This window comes from Antechinus flavipes, chromosome 1 (assembly GCF_016432865.1).
Source record: "Antechinus flavipes isolate AdamAnt ecotype Samford, QLD, Australia chromosome 1, AdamAnt_v2, whole genome shotgun sequence".
Lineage (NCBI taxonomy): Eukaryota > Metazoa > Chordata > Mammalia > Dasyuromorphia > Dasyuridae > Antechinus > Antechinus flavipes.
The window spans coordinates 243,939,900-243,957,240 of record NC_067398.1 but is presented as its reverse complement, the minus strand read 5'-3'; the positions used below and the strand labels follow the sequence as shown (position 1 = coordinate 243,957,240).

At 46.4% G+C, this 17,341-nt stretch overlaps 2 protein-coding genes across 2 annotated transcripts; one reads left to right on the top strand and one right to left on the bottom strand.

Annotated features, from left to right (window-relative positions):
• Window positions 1–150: 150 nt before the first annotated feature.
• On the top strand, window positions 151–10,703 carry ZNF646 (zinc finger protein 646). The gene is made up of 4 exons (XM_051998713.1): window positions 151–736; window positions 1,649–1,713; window positions 2,225–7,820; window positions 9,560–10,703. The coding sequence occupies exons 3-4, from the start codon at window positions 2,312–2,314 to the stop codon at window positions 9,616–9,618; spliced, it is 5,568 nt and encodes a 1,855-aa protein (XP_051854673.1). The 5' UTR covers window positions 151–736; window positions 1,649–1,713; window positions 2,225–2,311; the 3' UTR covers window positions 9,619–10,703.
• PRSS53 (serine protease 53) lies at window positions 10,288–17,269 on the bottom strand. The gene is made up of 10 exons (XM_051998806.1): window positions 14,711–17,269; window positions 14,374–14,536; window positions 13,925–14,190; window positions 13,662–13,816; window positions 13,119–13,338; window positions 12,644–12,794; window positions 12,310–12,554; window positions 11,989–12,134; window positions 11,012–11,222; window positions 10,288–10,807 (listed from the first exon to the last, which is right to left on the bottom strand). The coding sequence occupies exons 1-10, from the start codon at window positions 14,757–14,759 to the stop codon at window positions 10,785–10,787; spliced, it is 1,629 nt and encodes a 542-aa protein (XP_051854766.1). The 5' UTR covers window positions 14,760–17,269; the 3' UTR covers window positions 10,288–10,784.
• Between the last annotated feature and the right edge of the window lie 72 nt (window positions 17,270–17,341).

Sequence of the window (17,341 nt, the reverse complement as noted above, 5' to 3'; positions counted from 1 at the left end):
TGTGCCTAGTGATGTGGGAGGGGCTAGTATTGTACCTTGGATACCGCTCCCAGGCACCAGAAACGGGGCGGTCCCATTGGGCCAGACGAAAAGAAGGGAAAGTGCTACCGGGGCGGGTTTGGCGGAGGTTAGTAGGGAAGCCTTTGCGGGGCGAACACTTCCTGTTTCCTAGTAACAATAGGAAGTGTCCGCGGAGCCGGGGGAGACCTCGGGCTCGTGCCAGCTGAGCTCCCTTTCCTTTCCCCCTCCTTCCCCTTCCCTTTTCCCTCCCCACTTTCCCTTCCTCCTCTTCCTTGGCTTCCTGGCCTGAGCGCGCTTGCGCGTGGACGAGAGACCCTCTCCCCCCCCTCCTGGGGGGGGAAACTTGAGCGGGCATCGGGCGACTGACTGCTCTACTCCTCCCCCACCCCCTCCCTACCTCACAGAACTCTTCGGCAGTTGGGGGGGTTATGGGGGAGGAGGAAGAGTAGTGGTCTTCATTGTGCGCACGCGCGAACGGCCCTTCAGCCTTCGTGAGACTCGGACATCCCCCCCACCCCGTTCGACCGTTGCCCTGTACGAACGAACGCAACCTTGTCGTCTTCTACACCTTCCGACCTCCCTCCCCCCCCCCCCAATTTAACTCTCAGTCCCTAGGGAAACGAAGGACTTTGGGCCCCTCCCAATCAACTGGTGAGCTGGAGGCAGGGAGCTCAGAGAGGGACCAGCGTCCTCTCCCCGCCCCCAGGGAGGCGAGGTGAGGGAAGGGAGGGGACTTGACGGCTTGTTGGGCTTCGGGATTGTGGGGGGGCGCGACACTAGAAGGGGTTTGGGTCGTGGCGGGGCTGGAAGATGGAAGAGTCAGGATAGTGGCTACTGTTGGGGGAATGGGGGGAAGGGGTACCTAAGACCTTCCCTTTTGATCTGAAGCCCCTGGAGAGAAAGTAGAACATTCATGTGTCCATTTCAAGTTGTTGGTTCCAAAAGATGGATAAAGCAGTGGTTAAGATTGGTTTAAAAGAAGAATAGGACGTGGGGTCCAGTTGAGATAGCCAGAAGAAAGAACCTTTTGGAAGCAGAGTTGTGTGTGTATGTGTGTGCCTGTGGATGTGAAATATATGGTGAAGACCCAAGAGTTGAAGTGTGGGAGAAAAAGAGGTCTTGAGGAGTGAAGAAAAAACAAAAGTAACAATGACTGAGGAAGAGGGGAAAAGATTGAAAGAATTTGAAGAGAGGGGATAAAAAACAAGGAAGCAGAAGAGAAGCACATGGTTATGTGAAAGAAGGATAAGACTTAAGAATCAGGAGACCTGGGTTCAAGACTCCCTAACTTTGCCACTTAGTTATAGGTCCTTAGCCAAATTACTTCTTACTGGGTCTTAGTTTCTTCATCTGTAATTGGGGAGGGAATGATAAAATCTGTTCTCCCTACTTCATAGAATTGTTGTGAGGATTATGTGAAAAGGGATTTGTGAACTCAAAAACTTTTTTTTCAAATTTTTTAAAATACCTAAAGTATTTATTAGATGGGAAACAATGGGAATGCATGATCTGCAAAGGATGGGGGGGGGCGGAGATAAAGGCTAAAGTAGTAAAAGTAGAGAGTATAGAAAGGCTAGTCTTTTCTTGAACAGTGAGTTTTGATTTTTTTTTTTTTTTAACTTAACAGATCCTCAGTTGGAGAATAGTGATACAGAAAAACTCTTGAGTTGGATCCCCAGCAACTTATATAAGGTATTAGTGTAGTTTTATCTCAAATAATGACTTTAACTTGGGTGGTAAAAAGTGAACTTTATTCTTATCTAAAGATTTTAGAGAAGTAAAACTTGAGAGAGATAAAAACCAGTTCATTGGGTCAGGAAATAAAGAGGGTGAGATGGGGGCACCAATGACAGTTAAATTAAGTTTGGGGAGTATTAAAGAAAGAAGAAAGGAAAGGGTTCTTTGGGTTGTGATAACTACAGTTAAGGGGTCTTGGTGCTGGACTTTGATAATCAAAACAAGTAAAAGGTAATAGAAATTTATTCCTTTTATCCAGGGAAGTGGCAGTCTCTCAGTTTTTGTTTACCCTATCTTGTTTTTATCTGGGGGAAATTGAGAATTTGACCATATAAGGAACTTTAATGCAGGACATGAAGTAACATGAAGATACTCCCTAATGGACAGGGTCACTTACAGTAAATTACATTCTCATCTCCTTTCTAAATGCTTCCTTTTTAAAATTTTATTTTATTTTAAATTCTAGTCCCTTTTGCTGCTTCTCCAGAGCAAGAAGATGCTATTACCACTTGCCTGTGTTTCCTGAGCATTCTGCAGTTTGCTTTGCCACCTCATGGAGGATACGCCTGCTTTGATCAGCTGCCCTGATTGTCAGCGTCATTTCCCCAGCCTTCCAGAACTGGCACGTCACCGTGAGCTGCTCCATCATTCACCTCCAAACAGGAATGATGATGAAGCTGATGGGATTCCTCGGCCATACCGATGTGTACAGTGCGGGCGGGGTTACCGTCATGCAGGTAGTCTGGTCAATCATCGACGGACCCATGAGATTGGTCGTTTTCCCTGTACCACATGCAACAAAGACTTCTCCAATCCTATGGCTCTCAAGAGTCACCTAAGGACTCATGCCCCAGAGGGCCGCAGGAGGCATAGGCCCCCCCGCTACAAAGAGGCTGCATCATACAGCCAGGGCCAGATGACTACCACTAACATTTGGGGAAGTGTGCCTGGTCCTCGGGAAAACTGGGACAACCAGGCAAGCCATGGACAAAGTACACATGTATGGGAGGCTGGGCCTGATCCTAGAGAATCTTCTAGTACCTGGGAAAAGCCACCTGGACACAAGGATGACTGGGAGAACAAAATAGATTCTAAAGAGAGTATAGAGGGATGGGGAAACACATCAAGTTCTACAGAGTCCCCTGCTCTTCCTGCTCCAGTCAATAGCCTTCTTAGCAATTTAGAGCAGTACTTAGCTGAATCCATGGTGGATTTTGCAGGGAATGAAAGACCACCTCAATCCCCCCCTGCTGAGGATGAACGTCGGTATAAGTGTGGACAGTGTGGCAAAGCCTATAAACATGCTGGAAGTCTAACCAACCACCGTCAGAGCCATGCCCTAGGTGTCTATCCCTGTGCTGTGTGCTTCAAGGAGTTTTCTAACCTTATGGCTCTAAAGAATCATTCTAGGTTACATACTCAATATAGGCCTTACCAATGTCCTCGTTGCCCTCGAGCTTTCCGGCTGCCTAATGAATTGTTGGGACATCAGCAAGCCCATGAGGGGGAAGGGAAGGAACAATCCTGGGAAGAAAAAGGAGAGCCATCTGCTAATGGAGAAAGTGGACATGATAGAAATCAATTTCGTGATCCTAAGGAACTTAATGCCTCTGGGGAGTTAAATACTTCTGGAGAGCTTGATGTTGGAGAGCTTAATGATAGTGGAGTAGAAGAATACAGGCCTTTCCGTTGTGCTGATTGTGGCCGTACTTACCGACATGCTGGGAGCCTTATCAATCACCGGAAGAGTCATGAGACTGGTGTCTATCCATGTCCAGTCTGTCCAAAGCAGCTATTCAATGCTGCAGCCCTTAAAAACCACTTACGGGCTCATCTTAAAACTCGTCGTAGTGGGGGGGAAGAAGAACAGCATCAACCACCACCTCCAACACCACTGCCTTCCCTAATGGCCGCAACACGACCAGAAGTTGACCCAAAGGAGGAAGAGAATCCTTCTACTCCAACTGCTACCACAGACCATCGCCCTTATAAATGCAATGAATGTGGACGGGCTTACCGTCACCGGGGAAGCTTGGTAAACCACCGACACAGCCATCAGACTGGTGAATATCAGTGTTCCCTTTGCCCTCGCCAGTATCCAAATCTCATGGCCCTCCGCAATCATGTGAGGGTGCATTTTAAGGCAGCACGACGCAATGGGAGTCAAGGGAGAGAGGAACCATTGAGTCATGATGGGGAAGATATCACACTTGGCCTAGAAAGGGAAGATTCTACCCCTAGTCAAGAGGAGGAGTACCCAGGAGAGGAGAAGGTACAACAGACAACCCAAGGGGAAGAAGATCCTAGTGAAGAAGGGACAACGGATAGCCATCCAGAAGTAGATATGACAGTAGCACAAATATGTGGTCTTTGTGGGATGCTTTTTGATGATGTGCAAAGCTTAAAACAACATGGCCAAACCCATCATGAAGGGGAGGGTAATAAAACTGAGTCAGTGGAGTCACCTCCAAGGGCCTATTCCTGTAGAGATTGTGGAAAAACTTATCGACATTCAGGAAGTCTCATCAACCACAGACAGACCCACCAGACAGGTGACTTTGGTTGTGGGACATGTGCCAAGCACTTTCATACTGTGGCAGCCATGAAGAGCCACTTACGACGTCATAGTCGGAGGCGGAGCAAGAGGCATCAGCAGCAGAGTGGTGAAATCACTGATGGAAGCAGCAGTGGAGTGATAGTAACAGATAGAAGTGAATCCTCACCAGAGGACTACCAGGAAAAGGATTTGATTGTGAAAGAAGAAAAAGAGAAAAATGACTTTCATAAAGATGTAAAAGTGAATGGAATTACTATGGCCAATGGCAAGTTGGAAAACAATGAGAACTGTTTTCAGGGGGCTATTCAGCATGACAAATGTAAGCAAGAAAGAAATGAGGCCTGCTTCCAGAGTAATGAAGATGGCAAAACCAATGAAGAGGGACTGGAAGGGAAGGAGTCCTGTTTCTTTGGGAACTTAGTAACAACAAGCAGTAAGGGAGGCAGTGGGGACATTCCAGCTTTGATAGAAGGGGAACATAAACAGGAGAGTGTGTGTGATGCCATTTCCCATGGCCCTGAGGCTCTCAATGGTTGGCGGACCTCTGGCCACCACACCTGTCATGACTGTGGGCGATCTTTCCACCATACAGCTGGCTTACTGAACCATCGACCTTGCCACCTGCCAGGCATCTATCAGTGTTCACTCTGCCCTAAGGAATTTGACTCACTCCCTGCTCTACGCAGCCATTTTCAGAACCATGGACCAGGAGAGGCCACATCAGGGCAGCCTTTTCTTTGTTGCCTTTGTGGCATGATCTTCCCTGGGCGGGCAGATTATAGACAGCATAGAAGTCAAGCCCATGATTCCCCGGGTGAAAGCCAAGGTTCTTCAGAAGATGAAGAGGAAGAGGAATTGGCCTCTAGCTCCACTCCCTTGCAACTCTCAGAAGCAGAGCTACTAAATCAATTGCAGCGGGAAGTAGAGGGACTGGATGGAGCTGGCTATGGGCACATCTGTGCCTGCTGTGGCCAGACGTATGATGACCTAGGAAGTTTGGAGCGCCACCATCAAAGTCTAGGGAATATTTCTGTAGATAGAATTGATGAGACTTCTGCAGACATCAGAGTGAAGAATGAGATCTTAGAAACAACTGTGGGTGATAGTTCTGAAAGTACTGTGGACCCTGTCTCTCAAGATGACACAGGTACTAATTCTGGGGAGTGTTTTGACTCTATGTCCAGAGACAGTATGGAAGCTGTAGGGACTGTGGATGCGACTTCTGTACTAGAGATAGAAGGCACCAGTGTAGAAGCTGCTCCTGAAGCCTTTTCTTCTGCCCAGCCTCGTCCCTTTCAATGTAACCAGTGTGGTAAGACCTATCGCCATGGTGGGAGCCTGGTAAACCACAGAAAGACACATCAAACAGGAGATTTTGCCTGTCCTATCTGTGCCCGAAGATATCCCAATCTGGCTGCCTACCGAAATCATTTGCGTAATCATCCCCGTTGCAAAGGGGCAGAACCCCAGTTAGGATTCAACCCTGTGGTAGAAAGCAAGGAAACACAAAAGGCAGCAGAGATAGGACTGTTACAGATGCCATCAGAGGAACCACAAGAGCTTAAAGAGAACGCAGTAGAAGAAATAACCATTAAGAAAGAGCCAGAAGAAACCACTATAAAGCAGGAGGAAGTGCCACTAAAAGACAGTGGCATAGAAGAGGGGAATTCAGAAGAAGCCAGTATGGATCGTCCCTTTGGCTGTGAATTGTGTGGTCGGACGTATAAACATGCTGGTAGCCTCATCAACCATCGACAAAGCCATCAAACAGGACACTTTGGCTGCCAGGCGTGCTCCAAGGGTTTCTCTAATCTCATGGCTCTCAAAAACCATCGACGTATTCATGCTGAACCCCGTCGGTTTCATTGTGGAGAATGTGGTAAAGCTTTTCGTTTGCGGAAACAGCTGGCTAACCATCAGCGTGTCCATGGGGAGCAACGAAATGGCAATTCAGGAATTCGAAAGCTGCTGCCCAAATCATCCTCACTACCACGAGATGAACGACCTTTCCGCTGTGGGCAATGTGGAAGGACTTACCGGCATGCAGGAAGCCTCCTAAACCATCGGAGGAGCCACGAGATAGGACAATACAGTTGTCCAACCTGCCCTAAAACATATTCAAACCGTATGGCACTAAAGAACCACCAGCGCCTACACTCAGAAAGTCGGAGACGACGGACAGGCAGGGCAAGGCGTGGGTGTGGGCCTCGGGTAGCTGTTCGCTGTGCTCTTTGTAGCCGAAGTTTCCCTAGACGGGCATCTCTGGAGAGGCATTTACGGGAGCATGAAGCGTCGAGTAAGAAGGAGCTAAATATAATTAAAGTACCCAGCCAAACAACTATCAAAGATGAGAGTCAAACAGATATCAGTGAACTAGAAGGAAGATCACATGAGTATGAAGTTGGAGCTCAGGTTGATAACCAAACCAAGGGCACAGAAGAATTAGTTCAGGGCCCCAGTGGGTTATCAAGTGGTCAGGAAGGCAAGGGAGAGTCATCCTCTTGGATCACTGGGAAAACAGATGGGTGGTATATTAATGAGACACCAGTGAGTAAGCCAGGTAGCCAAAAACATGCTACTTCCAGTGACTGTGGATTTGGGAGTCCATGCAGACAGGAAGATAATCAACCTAATGACCCGGATTCAAGTAGCTTAGAAGGTTGGGATAGTGGGCAGACCCAGGATCAAGATAGCAGTTCTCAGTCTCAGTTAGAACTCCGCCCTTTTTGCTGTGCACAATGTGGCAAGACCTACCGTCATGCAGGCAGCCTTCTAAACCACCGCAATACCCACAAAACAGGCCGATACTACTGTCAACTCTGCTCTAAGGAATTTTCAAATCCCATGGCGGCCAAAAACCATGGTCGTATTCACACAGCAACTCGTCGCTTCAAGTGCCCTCACTGTGGAAAAGCTTTCCGTGCCTCCCGTGAACTGACCAGCCATCAGCGAACCCATGCCATGGGTCAAGGACAGGCCCCACCTCAGGCAGAGGAAGCTGATGGGCAAGAGATTGAGACTAAAAGGGATATGGAAGATAAGTATATGTCAGGGCAAGGGGAGACTCATAGAGCCACCAAAGAAATATCAGGGTCTGAGATAGCTGTGAAGGAAGCAAAAGAAGAGGAGCTAAAACAAGCCATAGAAGAAGAACGTCCCTTCTGTTGCACCCAGTGTGGGCGTTCTTATCGCCATGCTGGCAGCCTGTTGAACCACCAAAAAGCTCATGCTACAGGTCTTTATCCTTGCTCCCTCTGCCCCAAACTACTGCCTAACCTATTGGCCCTCAAGAATCATGGAAGGACACACACAGATCCAAAGCGCCATCGTTGTGGTGTTTGTGGCAAAGCCTTTCGGACAGCAGCCCGACTAGAAGGCCACAGGAGAGTCCACGCACCTCGGGAGGGACCCTTCTCTTGCTCGCATTGCCCTCGCCGCTTCCGCCGCCAAATCAGCTTCTTGCAGCACCAGCAGCAACATGAGGAGTGGACAATGACTGGCACTGGTATGAGAACATGAGTTGGGGGTGGGGAGGGAGAGGAGGAGATAGTCTCTTGAGTTAAAGAGTCTTAGGAGGGCAAGATGAGACGGAATTTTGAAAATCTAAATGCTAAAGTGGGGAGAGAACAAAGACCAAGGGAGAGAAACACTTAGATTATGAGTGGTATTCAGAAGTTTTATTTGCTTGGGCATAAACAAGAGGACCTATGAAATTCTTACATTCTGGAGCTACAAAGGAATTCAATCTAGAGGCCCAATTATCTGGGTTCTGGTAGGTTAATGGGTAGATGCCTTACTTGTAGAAAGCAATATGATACGTCTTTTGGTAGAAAGCCTGGGGCAGGGTAGGTAGAGAAACAGGGTGATGAAAAGCAGAAAATCTCTTCTTCAGAAAAAAGGGTAAGAGTGGCTATAAGGACCCAGCTGGAATTAACCTGTTTCTTTCCTGTTGGAAATTAATTGTTTGGCAGGGGGCAGGGGGAGTCAGCTCTGTACACACCCTTTAGTTAATCAAATCTGGAATCTCTTTCTACTCAGCAAAGAAACAGACTAAATCAATTCATGTACTTTTCTTTGAAAATTCCAAAGAGCAGGCAGCAAAAAAAGGGATTGAAGGGGCATCTATTCCCCACTGTTCAGAAAGCATGGTTTCTCGCTGATTGATCTGGTGCACTTATATTGTATTTTTTCTCTTCTGATGGCTATGCCTTCCCTCCTAGAGCCTAGCCTCCTAACTTTCTGCACCATTTTAAACACCCTGCTTTACAGTCCATGGCTATTTTGCCATATTTTTGGCCCTCAATTCCCATATCACCTTGGTAGTTTATTACTTATTCCATTCCCTTAGAACCTGTAGTTCTGCTAAAATATAGACATCCTTTTTCTTTTAAAGAAAAATCTCTTAAAAGGTTCTCTTTGGTTTTTCTCCCATTTCTCAATTCTTTCCAGGTCCCAGTCATTCTTCCCCTTCTAAATCCCAAGCTTCTTACTCCAGAGCTGAGTCACAGTTAATTGTTTCTTTGAAGCTGGCCCTGGCTGAAGCAATAACAATAATTAGCCCCCATTTTGCATGTTTTATCAGAGGGGATCAAAGTATAAAATACCTCCACCCACACTGGTTTATAAGATGAGCCTCTTCCATTTGCTAGAGAAAACTGAAGCAGGAATGGAGTTTACATACTGTGGCTCTAGAATGAGCCTTCTCTTAATAACAGAAAGGAAACTGAGGTAGGGTTAGAGAATTTGTTGTTCTAGCCTGCTGCTTTTATTCTCAAAAGATGTAGTTCTTTTATTATCCTGTAAAATGTCACTTTCTTTTGCTTTGATGAAACTCATTCATGTCATATCTCCAAATGTCCTCCTTCCTACATATCAACTGAGCCACCTCAGACTTATCCCCTGTTTGTATCCCAGTTTGCCCTCTGGCAAACTGACCCTTCAAACTAGAATAACTCTTAGGAAGTTGGAGGAAAAAAGATTCCTAAAAGGAAAAGTGACAGAAAATATCCATTCAGAAAGAGGATCTTTTCAGGGGCAAAAGCCATTTGTCACCCTAAGAAAACTGGAAGAATTTGATATCTGGTCTTAGAAAAGAAGAGAAAGTCAGGCTTCTAGGTTCACAAAACAATAGAACAGCTAACAGTTGGCCAAACTTGAGACACTAGAGGATTTAAAGTTCTATTTAGCTGTGTTAAGTATATACAATCAGCTTGTGACCATTTGTCTTTTTCTCTCTTTCCTCAGGAGATTCACCTACAGAAGGAGGTGGGGATCTCACATCTCCTCTCCATCCACCCCCATGACTCTGGTCCTAGACCCTTCACTCCAGTGGCCTCCAGACCTCGGCTTCTCCCTTTGAACTGTTTCTCCCAAAGACTGGGACATCGGGGTTCTTATTTCTGCTTTTATAACTCAGGAGAGTTTGGATATCCGGATCTCTCCTGTCATGCTCTTGGGAAGTTCTCAGGAGAGGGGCAGGATAGAACACAGTTAGAGATGCTTTCTTCCCCTTCCTGCTAATGAAAGATCTAGGAAGGGGGGAAATCCCACCCTGGAGAAAATGTTTCTGCCCTTTTGCCATTTCTCTCTGGCTCCCATTTTTTTGCTATATGGGGCTAATTTTCCAGGATGCTGGCTATCCAGTTTTTAGGAAAGGATTAGAGCTGTACTAAGTTCTTTTCCCCCCCCTCTTCCTTAGCATCAAGGACCCTAGATCTACTGTGTGGGTCATAAAAAGAGGGATATATAGGACAAAGGAACCTTGGAGTCTTAAGAATGAAGGGGAGGAAAAGCATAGGTTCAAAGGAGATATCTAGACTCCCATTGAGGGAGAAGGGAATGAGATTTCTCCCTTGGGGAAAAGCCTTTTGCTACAATTTGTAACTTATTTTCTAAAGTCTATTTTGTAAGGTTTTATTTAAGTTTTAAAAAAGGGGAAATTTGCTCCAAAAAAAAAGGAAATTTTAAGAAAAAAAGTTGGCTTTTAAGTATGTATTGTGTTATCTGGCATTTGGAGAAGAAAGAAAATCTATTCTGGGGCTTTGTGTGGTGGGACATGCATGGGTTGGGTGGGGAGGGATGCAGTAATGAGATTTAGGGAAGATTCTGCTGAAATCTCCCTGTTCTGCCAGCAATAACTTGGGAGGTAAAGGAGGGGAGTGTCTTAATGGTTCTGTCTTCAGCCTCTTCCTGCCTCTGCAGTGCTCATATTTCTTCCCAAGTCCGACTGGGTTCTTGTATTCTTATGGAGCCAGGCTTACAAGATGATGGTCTTTCCAAAAGGCCTGTCCTTGTGAAGAGGGAGCAAATGGCCTGATCTCTCAAAGGTCATTACGTGTCAAGTCCTTTCATCCCTGTAATGAGGAAAAAACAGTGTGGGGAAAGAGAACAGGGGTCATGTGGTGAAAAATGAATTGAGAGTTACCTCTGGACTGTCCCTGCATGATGTTGACATCTTATTGAAGCTCAGTCACCAGCTAGAAAGACCACCTCCTGAGGGGGAAAATGGAGATGTAGAGAAAATTTGGCTATTCAGTTGACAAAACTGTCCATTTGCCTGAGAGCAAAAGTAGGAATTGGAAAAACAATTTGATCCTGAGGACAAGGTGATGAGGAAGCAATGAAAGAAGTTGGAAAAAAGAAAGTTTGAATAGGAAATAAGGTCATAGAGTAGGAGTGGCTTGCAGGCTTTCATACTTAGGTTAGCTGGGCAGTTCTCTTCCTTAGGTTCAGGTTTTTCAGCAAAATAGACCTGCCATTTAAGGCTGCTAATCCAGTCTTCATAGTTAGGAAGTGCAGTAAAGACCCCAGGGTGGACTGGGCCCCTACAGGCGTCACCAAAACTCTGCAGCCCTGCCAGGAACCATGTGCCCATCACATCCTGCACCAATGGTGATCCTGACAAGCCCTGGCAAGGGAAGAAAAGACCCATCACCCTTACTAAACTTTCTGAAGACACTGGTCCTTTGGCAAAGCACAACTATGTGCTGCTCTATTTTACTCAACATGTGCCACAGTTAAAATGTATTTGAATAGACAGGGAACTTTCTAAAAACACTTTGGGGGCAATGAAGTGGTGCAGTGGATAGAGCACCAGCCCTGAAGTCAGGAGGACCTAAGTTCAAATCTGGCCTCAGACACAACACTTCCTGGCTATGTGACCCTAGGCAAGTCACTTAACCCCAATTGCCAAAGTGGGGTGAAAAATTTTACTTAAGTGGAGTTTGTTGAGGTCCTAGTAACAAGGATGTTTTTTTTTTTTTTTTTAATGCAAATCTCTTGAGCCCAGAAAGCCTGAGCCTTAGAAAGTCTGAGGTCCCCTATCAATTTCATAGTCTAGGAGTGGCCCTTACAACAGTACTAGTTTTGCTTCTGGGCACTGGAGACTCTTAGTTAACAACTACCTAACCTTATGCTTTAAGGTGTCCATAAGAAATTGGGTAGTCCAGAATAGAGAATGTTGGAAAGAAAAATGGGTATTGCCTGGTTGGGTCAGGAACTATTTGGTGTGAAGTTATTAGTGGGAGGCTACATTAGACATAAGAACCAAGGATTAAAGCTGACATTGAACCTTTTTTAGCCTTCCAAAAGAGCCTAAAACATAAAGATAGAAGCATTTAGATTGGGAGTGCTGGTTCTTAATGCAATTCCAGGGCTACCTGAAGTATTCTCACCTCACACTGGAGAAGTTCTCCCACGGCACTGCCACAGAGCATCCCTGGGAGAATAGGGACACCCTCTCCCATGGGAGCAGCATGGAGTCTGCTGCAGGCTTTGGGGCCAAGGAGAGTCACAGGAACTGCCATGGAGGAGCCAAAATCTGTGAAGAGAGGAGACTCCCAGGTCCTAGTTGGGTTATTTGCATTTTTTCAAATTTACATATACTCCCAGATCACCCAAATTGCTTGATTGCATTGGATTCCCTAATTCCAGCTTGAGAACGAGGGTTTCTCCATCACACCCGTCTCTTCTCCAAATAAATTGTTGCTACCTACCTGTTTCCTTGTGGGCTCTCCCCTGTGCCCAACCCCGGGCCCCTTCAAGTAGATGGTAGGAGGCATAAGGCAGGCAGAGGGGCCGAAGACTGGGACCCAAGATGACAGGTTGGGACAAGAGCAGCAGTGCAATATCATGACCACTCTCTGGGTGTGTGTAAGCACCATGAAGGGTGAGTTGGCGAAGCCCACGCTGCTCCTTACCCCTATCCAACCCTATGCTCCACTCCTCCAAGGTCTGTCGCCTGTGGAAATAGGTTGAAGGATCTGGAAAATCTGGACTTGAGTATGAAGGGGTTATAGACCATGAATTTTGGATCTGAGGGCAGCTTACCCAATAAAACAATGGGCAGCTGTCAGTACCACTTCTTCAGACACTAGGGCTCCTCCACATACAAACTGCCCAAGGTGCCTCAGTTGTACATCCCAGGGCCATGGAGAAGGAGCACCTGGATGGGGCCCCTTCTCCTTTAGTGAACCACAGGCTACAAGAAAAAGATATTTTTATACCTGGATTAAATTCTTAGTATGGGCAGCCCCAAGTACCTGGGTTCCTGGTTCTCAAGTTCCCTTTGAGTTTTGAGTCCTCCCAGCCTGGGTTGCTCAAGTTTCTGACCTAAGACTGTAGCTTCTACCTGAGATATTATTTTGGTTATTTGATGCAGAAATGTAAGAATGTTCCTCCCCCCCTCCCTCCCCACAGACTTTAGTCCATGTCTCCCTGACTTTAAATGGCAAGAGCTACCGTTTGTGTCAGGTTGGAGAAGGCCCACCCTCCAAGTTCAGACCCAGGCATCCCTGGCCCGTACAGATACAGCTGTCCTCATCACTGCTCTCCAAGACCTCAGAGTTCTGGTGGAGAAAGATGGCACCAAAAGCCTGAGCCTGTAGCCAAGGTGCATAGGTGGCCAGGTCAGTCAGCAGCACTGGGGTGTCCTCTTGGGCACAGTTTGAGGAAAAGCTGATGATTCCAACCTGAACCCAGTGCCCATCTGGCTCCTCACATAGCACTGGACCCCCAGAATCGCCCTAAAATAAACAGAAGCATTGTTGTAGAGATTCTTAAGACCCATGAATGCCCCTGATTAATGAAGACATATTTTGACAGCTCTTTCCATCTTGTTTCTCTTGTAGCCATTCATCTCTCTTATTCTTTCAAGTCCACTCTGGTGTCTTTCATGTATTCATCTCATCCCCCAAAGGACTACTTGGTAATCAGCTGTTCTGCTTGCCCAGCTAGCCGAGCCCACAAATCCCCTACTTCTTGGGTTCCATTCAACTCTGTTACTAGCTTGTCTCATTCTCCCCCGGTTCCCCAAGGCCAATTAGGCCTCTGATATCTCTAATGGTACCTGGCAGGGACCTTGAGCTCCAGGCTGGATCCCAGCACACAGCATCCCATGCCGAGCTGGACTGGAAAGCTGCCGCAAATGCAACCGATTATAGAGGCAGTTACAGGTAGGGCGGCTGATGAGACGCAGGTGCAAGTTCCTGAGGATCCCAGGAGCTGGGGTGGGGGGGAAGATTATGCTAGAGAGATTAGGGCTGAGATTTGAGGGACAGTACCAGAGGGACAGACAAGGAAGGCAAACAAATGCCCAGAAATGACACTCACCCCAATCGGTGCCTTGGCCCCATCCAGTGGCCCAACATGAAGCTCCAAAAGGAAAGCGGTGGCCAGACTGGGGCAGGCAGATGGGAGACTGAGGCAAGCTTTGAGTCAGTTGAAGGAGAGCTACGTCAGAGCCCTCAGTATAGTGGCTATATGTCTGAGGGACATGGATAGAAACCACACCTACTTCTTTTGCCCCTAAGCTAAGCCCCTCTTGCTGCAGAGAGCCTAGTACTACTGTCCAGGAACTCGGATCCGTCACAGAGGTCCTACATGGGTAAGATTAAGAGTGGTTAGAAGTTCCTGGCTTTGGCAAATTTCTAAACCTAAGTAAGTGGAGAATCATATCAAAAGAAGGTGCTCTCATGAAAGCTTAGCCAGAATGTTTAGTGCCTAAGTCAAGGAAAGGAGTCCCAAACCCATAGTGGATGGGTGAGCCTCCCCAGACTCACCTGTCAAAACAATGGGCAGCTGTGAGAACCCAAGTATCTGAGACTAGAGAACCACTGCAGATGTGGATTCCCTGCCGCCTTACACTTGCCTGCCATGGCCATTCTCCTGGTATGGTATTAGCTTCTTGAGGCTTGGGAGGGCCAGGACCACGTTGACCACAGTCTAGAGATAAGAAAAAGTTTGGACATAGGTGCTCCTTCCCCCGTCCAGGTCAGCCAGACACCATCACTACCAAATAAGACTCGTCACATTCAAAATTAGACCTCAGGGTCCTAATCCCACCCCCACAGTTAGATCCAAGCATCTCTGCCTCTCACCTCATGTCCTAGATCTTACCTTGTTCAGCTGCATAAAGTCCTGAAAAAAGATAAGAGATACTGGTCATTCTGTTCTGTTATTTAAAAAAATGGTGGCTTGAGGTTGAGAAAGGAACTGGAGTGAGGGTTAGAGGCCCCTTAGCTCCTCCTCCTCAGAGACTACCTGACTCTATCACACCACCTCCCAGAAAGAAAATATTTATGAGGTCCAGAAGCAGCTTTTACTGGAACCGATTCAGAGCGTCAAGCAACACTGAGATAATTATTTCTCCTCCCTCCTTCAGCAATCCAAGGGGCAAGGAGAGGGCCTTAGGCTCATCTCTGGGGTTTAGGTAGCTCTCTGAATCTAAATATCCGGTTTCCCATCTCATTTTCCTCATAGACCTCAGGCATCCTGAACTCTAGTCTGTCTCCTAATAGGTGAGCCAAAGTTGAGTTTTAGAAAGGATGGGGGATCATTAGCCTAACTGCCCCACAGTCTGAAGGATGGAAAAAGGCAATCCTGGTCATATTTACATGGAGGAAGAAGGAACCCAGAGATTCTACCTCCCATATCTCTAATTTGTCTAGGGAGACATCCCTGGTTAGGCATTTCAAAAACATAGACCCACACCTTAATCCACACACAAAGACAAATAGATAATTGGTCACAGAAAAAGAGCAGAGTGAACTATGAAGATCATAAAACCTAGAGTAACATATCAGTGAAGTCAAATTTTCTCAAAGAATTAACAGTAGCATAGACATGGACTCACACAGATGGTCACGGGCACATATATAGTTATACAATTATTGAGTGACAGGCGTAATTGTATAGTCATTCACACAATGAACTTTCAAAAGCAGCCCAAGTTTATGGTTCCCCCCTCCAGAAAGCCCAACACCATACCCCTTAAGGGTCCTATAAACTGTAGGAGCTGCTTGGCTAGAGAAGTTCTATAATGCCCCAGCTGTTCACACACCACAGCCCAGTCCCCTTCCCCTGAGCAGGTGAGGTCCTTTCCCTCTTGATCTCACCCCTTGAAAGAACCAATGCTTCTAATATCAGTAGTCCTCGTCTCCAGCTCCACTTCATGCTATTCCCAGCTCTGCTCTGGTGCTACCTTCAGAGAGGCCACCAAGTCTCCTTTTTCTTGGGGAGCCCCACCTCCAAAGTCCCACCCCCATTCTGCTTCACTCACCAAATGAATTCCTCCACCCTGACATAATCCCAGGTTAGGACAAACTAACTTGACCCTGGGGGTTGTTAATTAAGAAGCAAACATTTCCTTCTCAGAGAACCTCACTCCCAGAATATTGTTGGGATGGCTCTTCTCATTATTTTAGCCTGATACCCTAACATCAGGAAGATCTCCATCCCCTTTTGGTGTGGTTCTGGAGGAAAAAGAGGACAATTAAAATTTTTAACTACTTGCAGATCAAATGGCCGTATTCTCCACTGCCTCTTCTCTACAATATCTTAATTCAACATTCATACCCAACAATATTCCCTCCTCACCAGGCTGGCTTCAATACTTCCTCTGCCTCTTTCTGGTTTTTGGATTAGATTTTGTTTACAAGGGATAAAGCTCAGACCCTTCAACACAACTAGGCGGTGCACTAGCTGAGATGGTAAATGTGGAATCAGGAATACCTAAAGTTCAAATCCAGCCTCAGACAATATGTCTGGATAAGTCACTTTAATCCATCTGCCTCAGTTTCTCTAAAAGTTGAGGGTCAATTAAGGTAATTACATCCCTACCTCATAGTAGGTGTTTAATAAATGCTTATTCTCTTCCCTTCCCATTCTGCTAAAGACTGGCCCAATACCCTAATCCTTGATCTGATTTGCATGTCTTCTAGCTTTTTTCCTTTTTTATTTTCTCTCTTCAAACCTATTTCTCTTTTTCCGTTTTGTTTCTTTTGGTCTCCTTTGTTCTTCATAGTCCAGTTAACCAATGCCCCAGTAGTTTTCCCCACATTTCCAAATCTAGCCTGGCAAAATCTATTGGCCCCAACTGTTAAAAAAAAAAAAAAAAAAAAAGACCCTGATCCTAGGGCAACCAATGAAAGCATCCAGAACATTAAGGACCTCATCCATTCTCCCAGTTCTAGTGCTTCTACCAAAATCTCAACTGGGATTCCCACCCCACATCGGAACCTCAGTTCAAATGCTATAATTTCTTTCTGAATCCATGCCTCTTCCCAGTCTTAATCAGACAATTTGATGGAGGATCAAGGAATAAAACAGCAAAATTAAGTTGTTAATTCAAATTCATAGTAAAAATGATATTTCCCACCAAATAGCTGGGACCATCCTTTCTATGGTTTACAGAGCTATTTGGTAGGGACAAAGGGATGGAATATATTCCCAATTCCCAATTCCCTTTCCTGTTTGGGGTAGAGGATCTCTTCTTCACCAAGGCAGGACAAGAAATCTCCCTAGTCCATAAGGGAAATGGGGTAAGGACCTGGGGGAGGGGGGAGGGTTTTACTCCCCAAGCTTGAAGCAGACTGCCAGGAGCCTAAATGACTCTGCAAAGTGGGGAACAGGACTAAACAAAGTCCCAATGCTGACTCACATCCTCACCAGCCCCCAGGCAGCCTAAGGTGGAGACTGCTTTGCTATTGAGAAGGAAGTGGGGCTAATCTTGGTCCAAGACAGAAAAAG

Excerpts from the sequence above, each read along its gene's own strand:
- ZNF646 (XM_051998713.1), top strand. The coding sequence starts at position 2,312 with ATGGAGGATACGCCTGCTTTGATCAGCTGCCCTGATTGTCAGCGTCAT. Across the intron at positions 7,821-9,559 it reads GTGGACAATGACTGGCACTG|GAGATTCACCTACAGAAGGA; the intron begins GTATGAGAACAT and ends CTCTTTCCTCAG.
- PRSS53 (XM_051998806.1), bottom strand. The coding sequence starts at position 14,759 with ATGACCAGTATCTCTTATCTTTTTTCAGGACTTTATGCAGCTGAACAA. Across the intron at positions 14,537-14,710 it reads ACTTTATGCAGCTGAACAAG|ACTGTGGTCAACGTGGTCCT; the intron begins GTAAGATCTAGG and ends TCTTATCTCTAG. Across the intron at positions 13,339-13,661 it reads GAGCTCAAGGTCCCTGCCAG|GGCGATTCTGGGGGTCCAGT; the intron begins GTACCATTAGAG and ends TGTTTATTTTAG.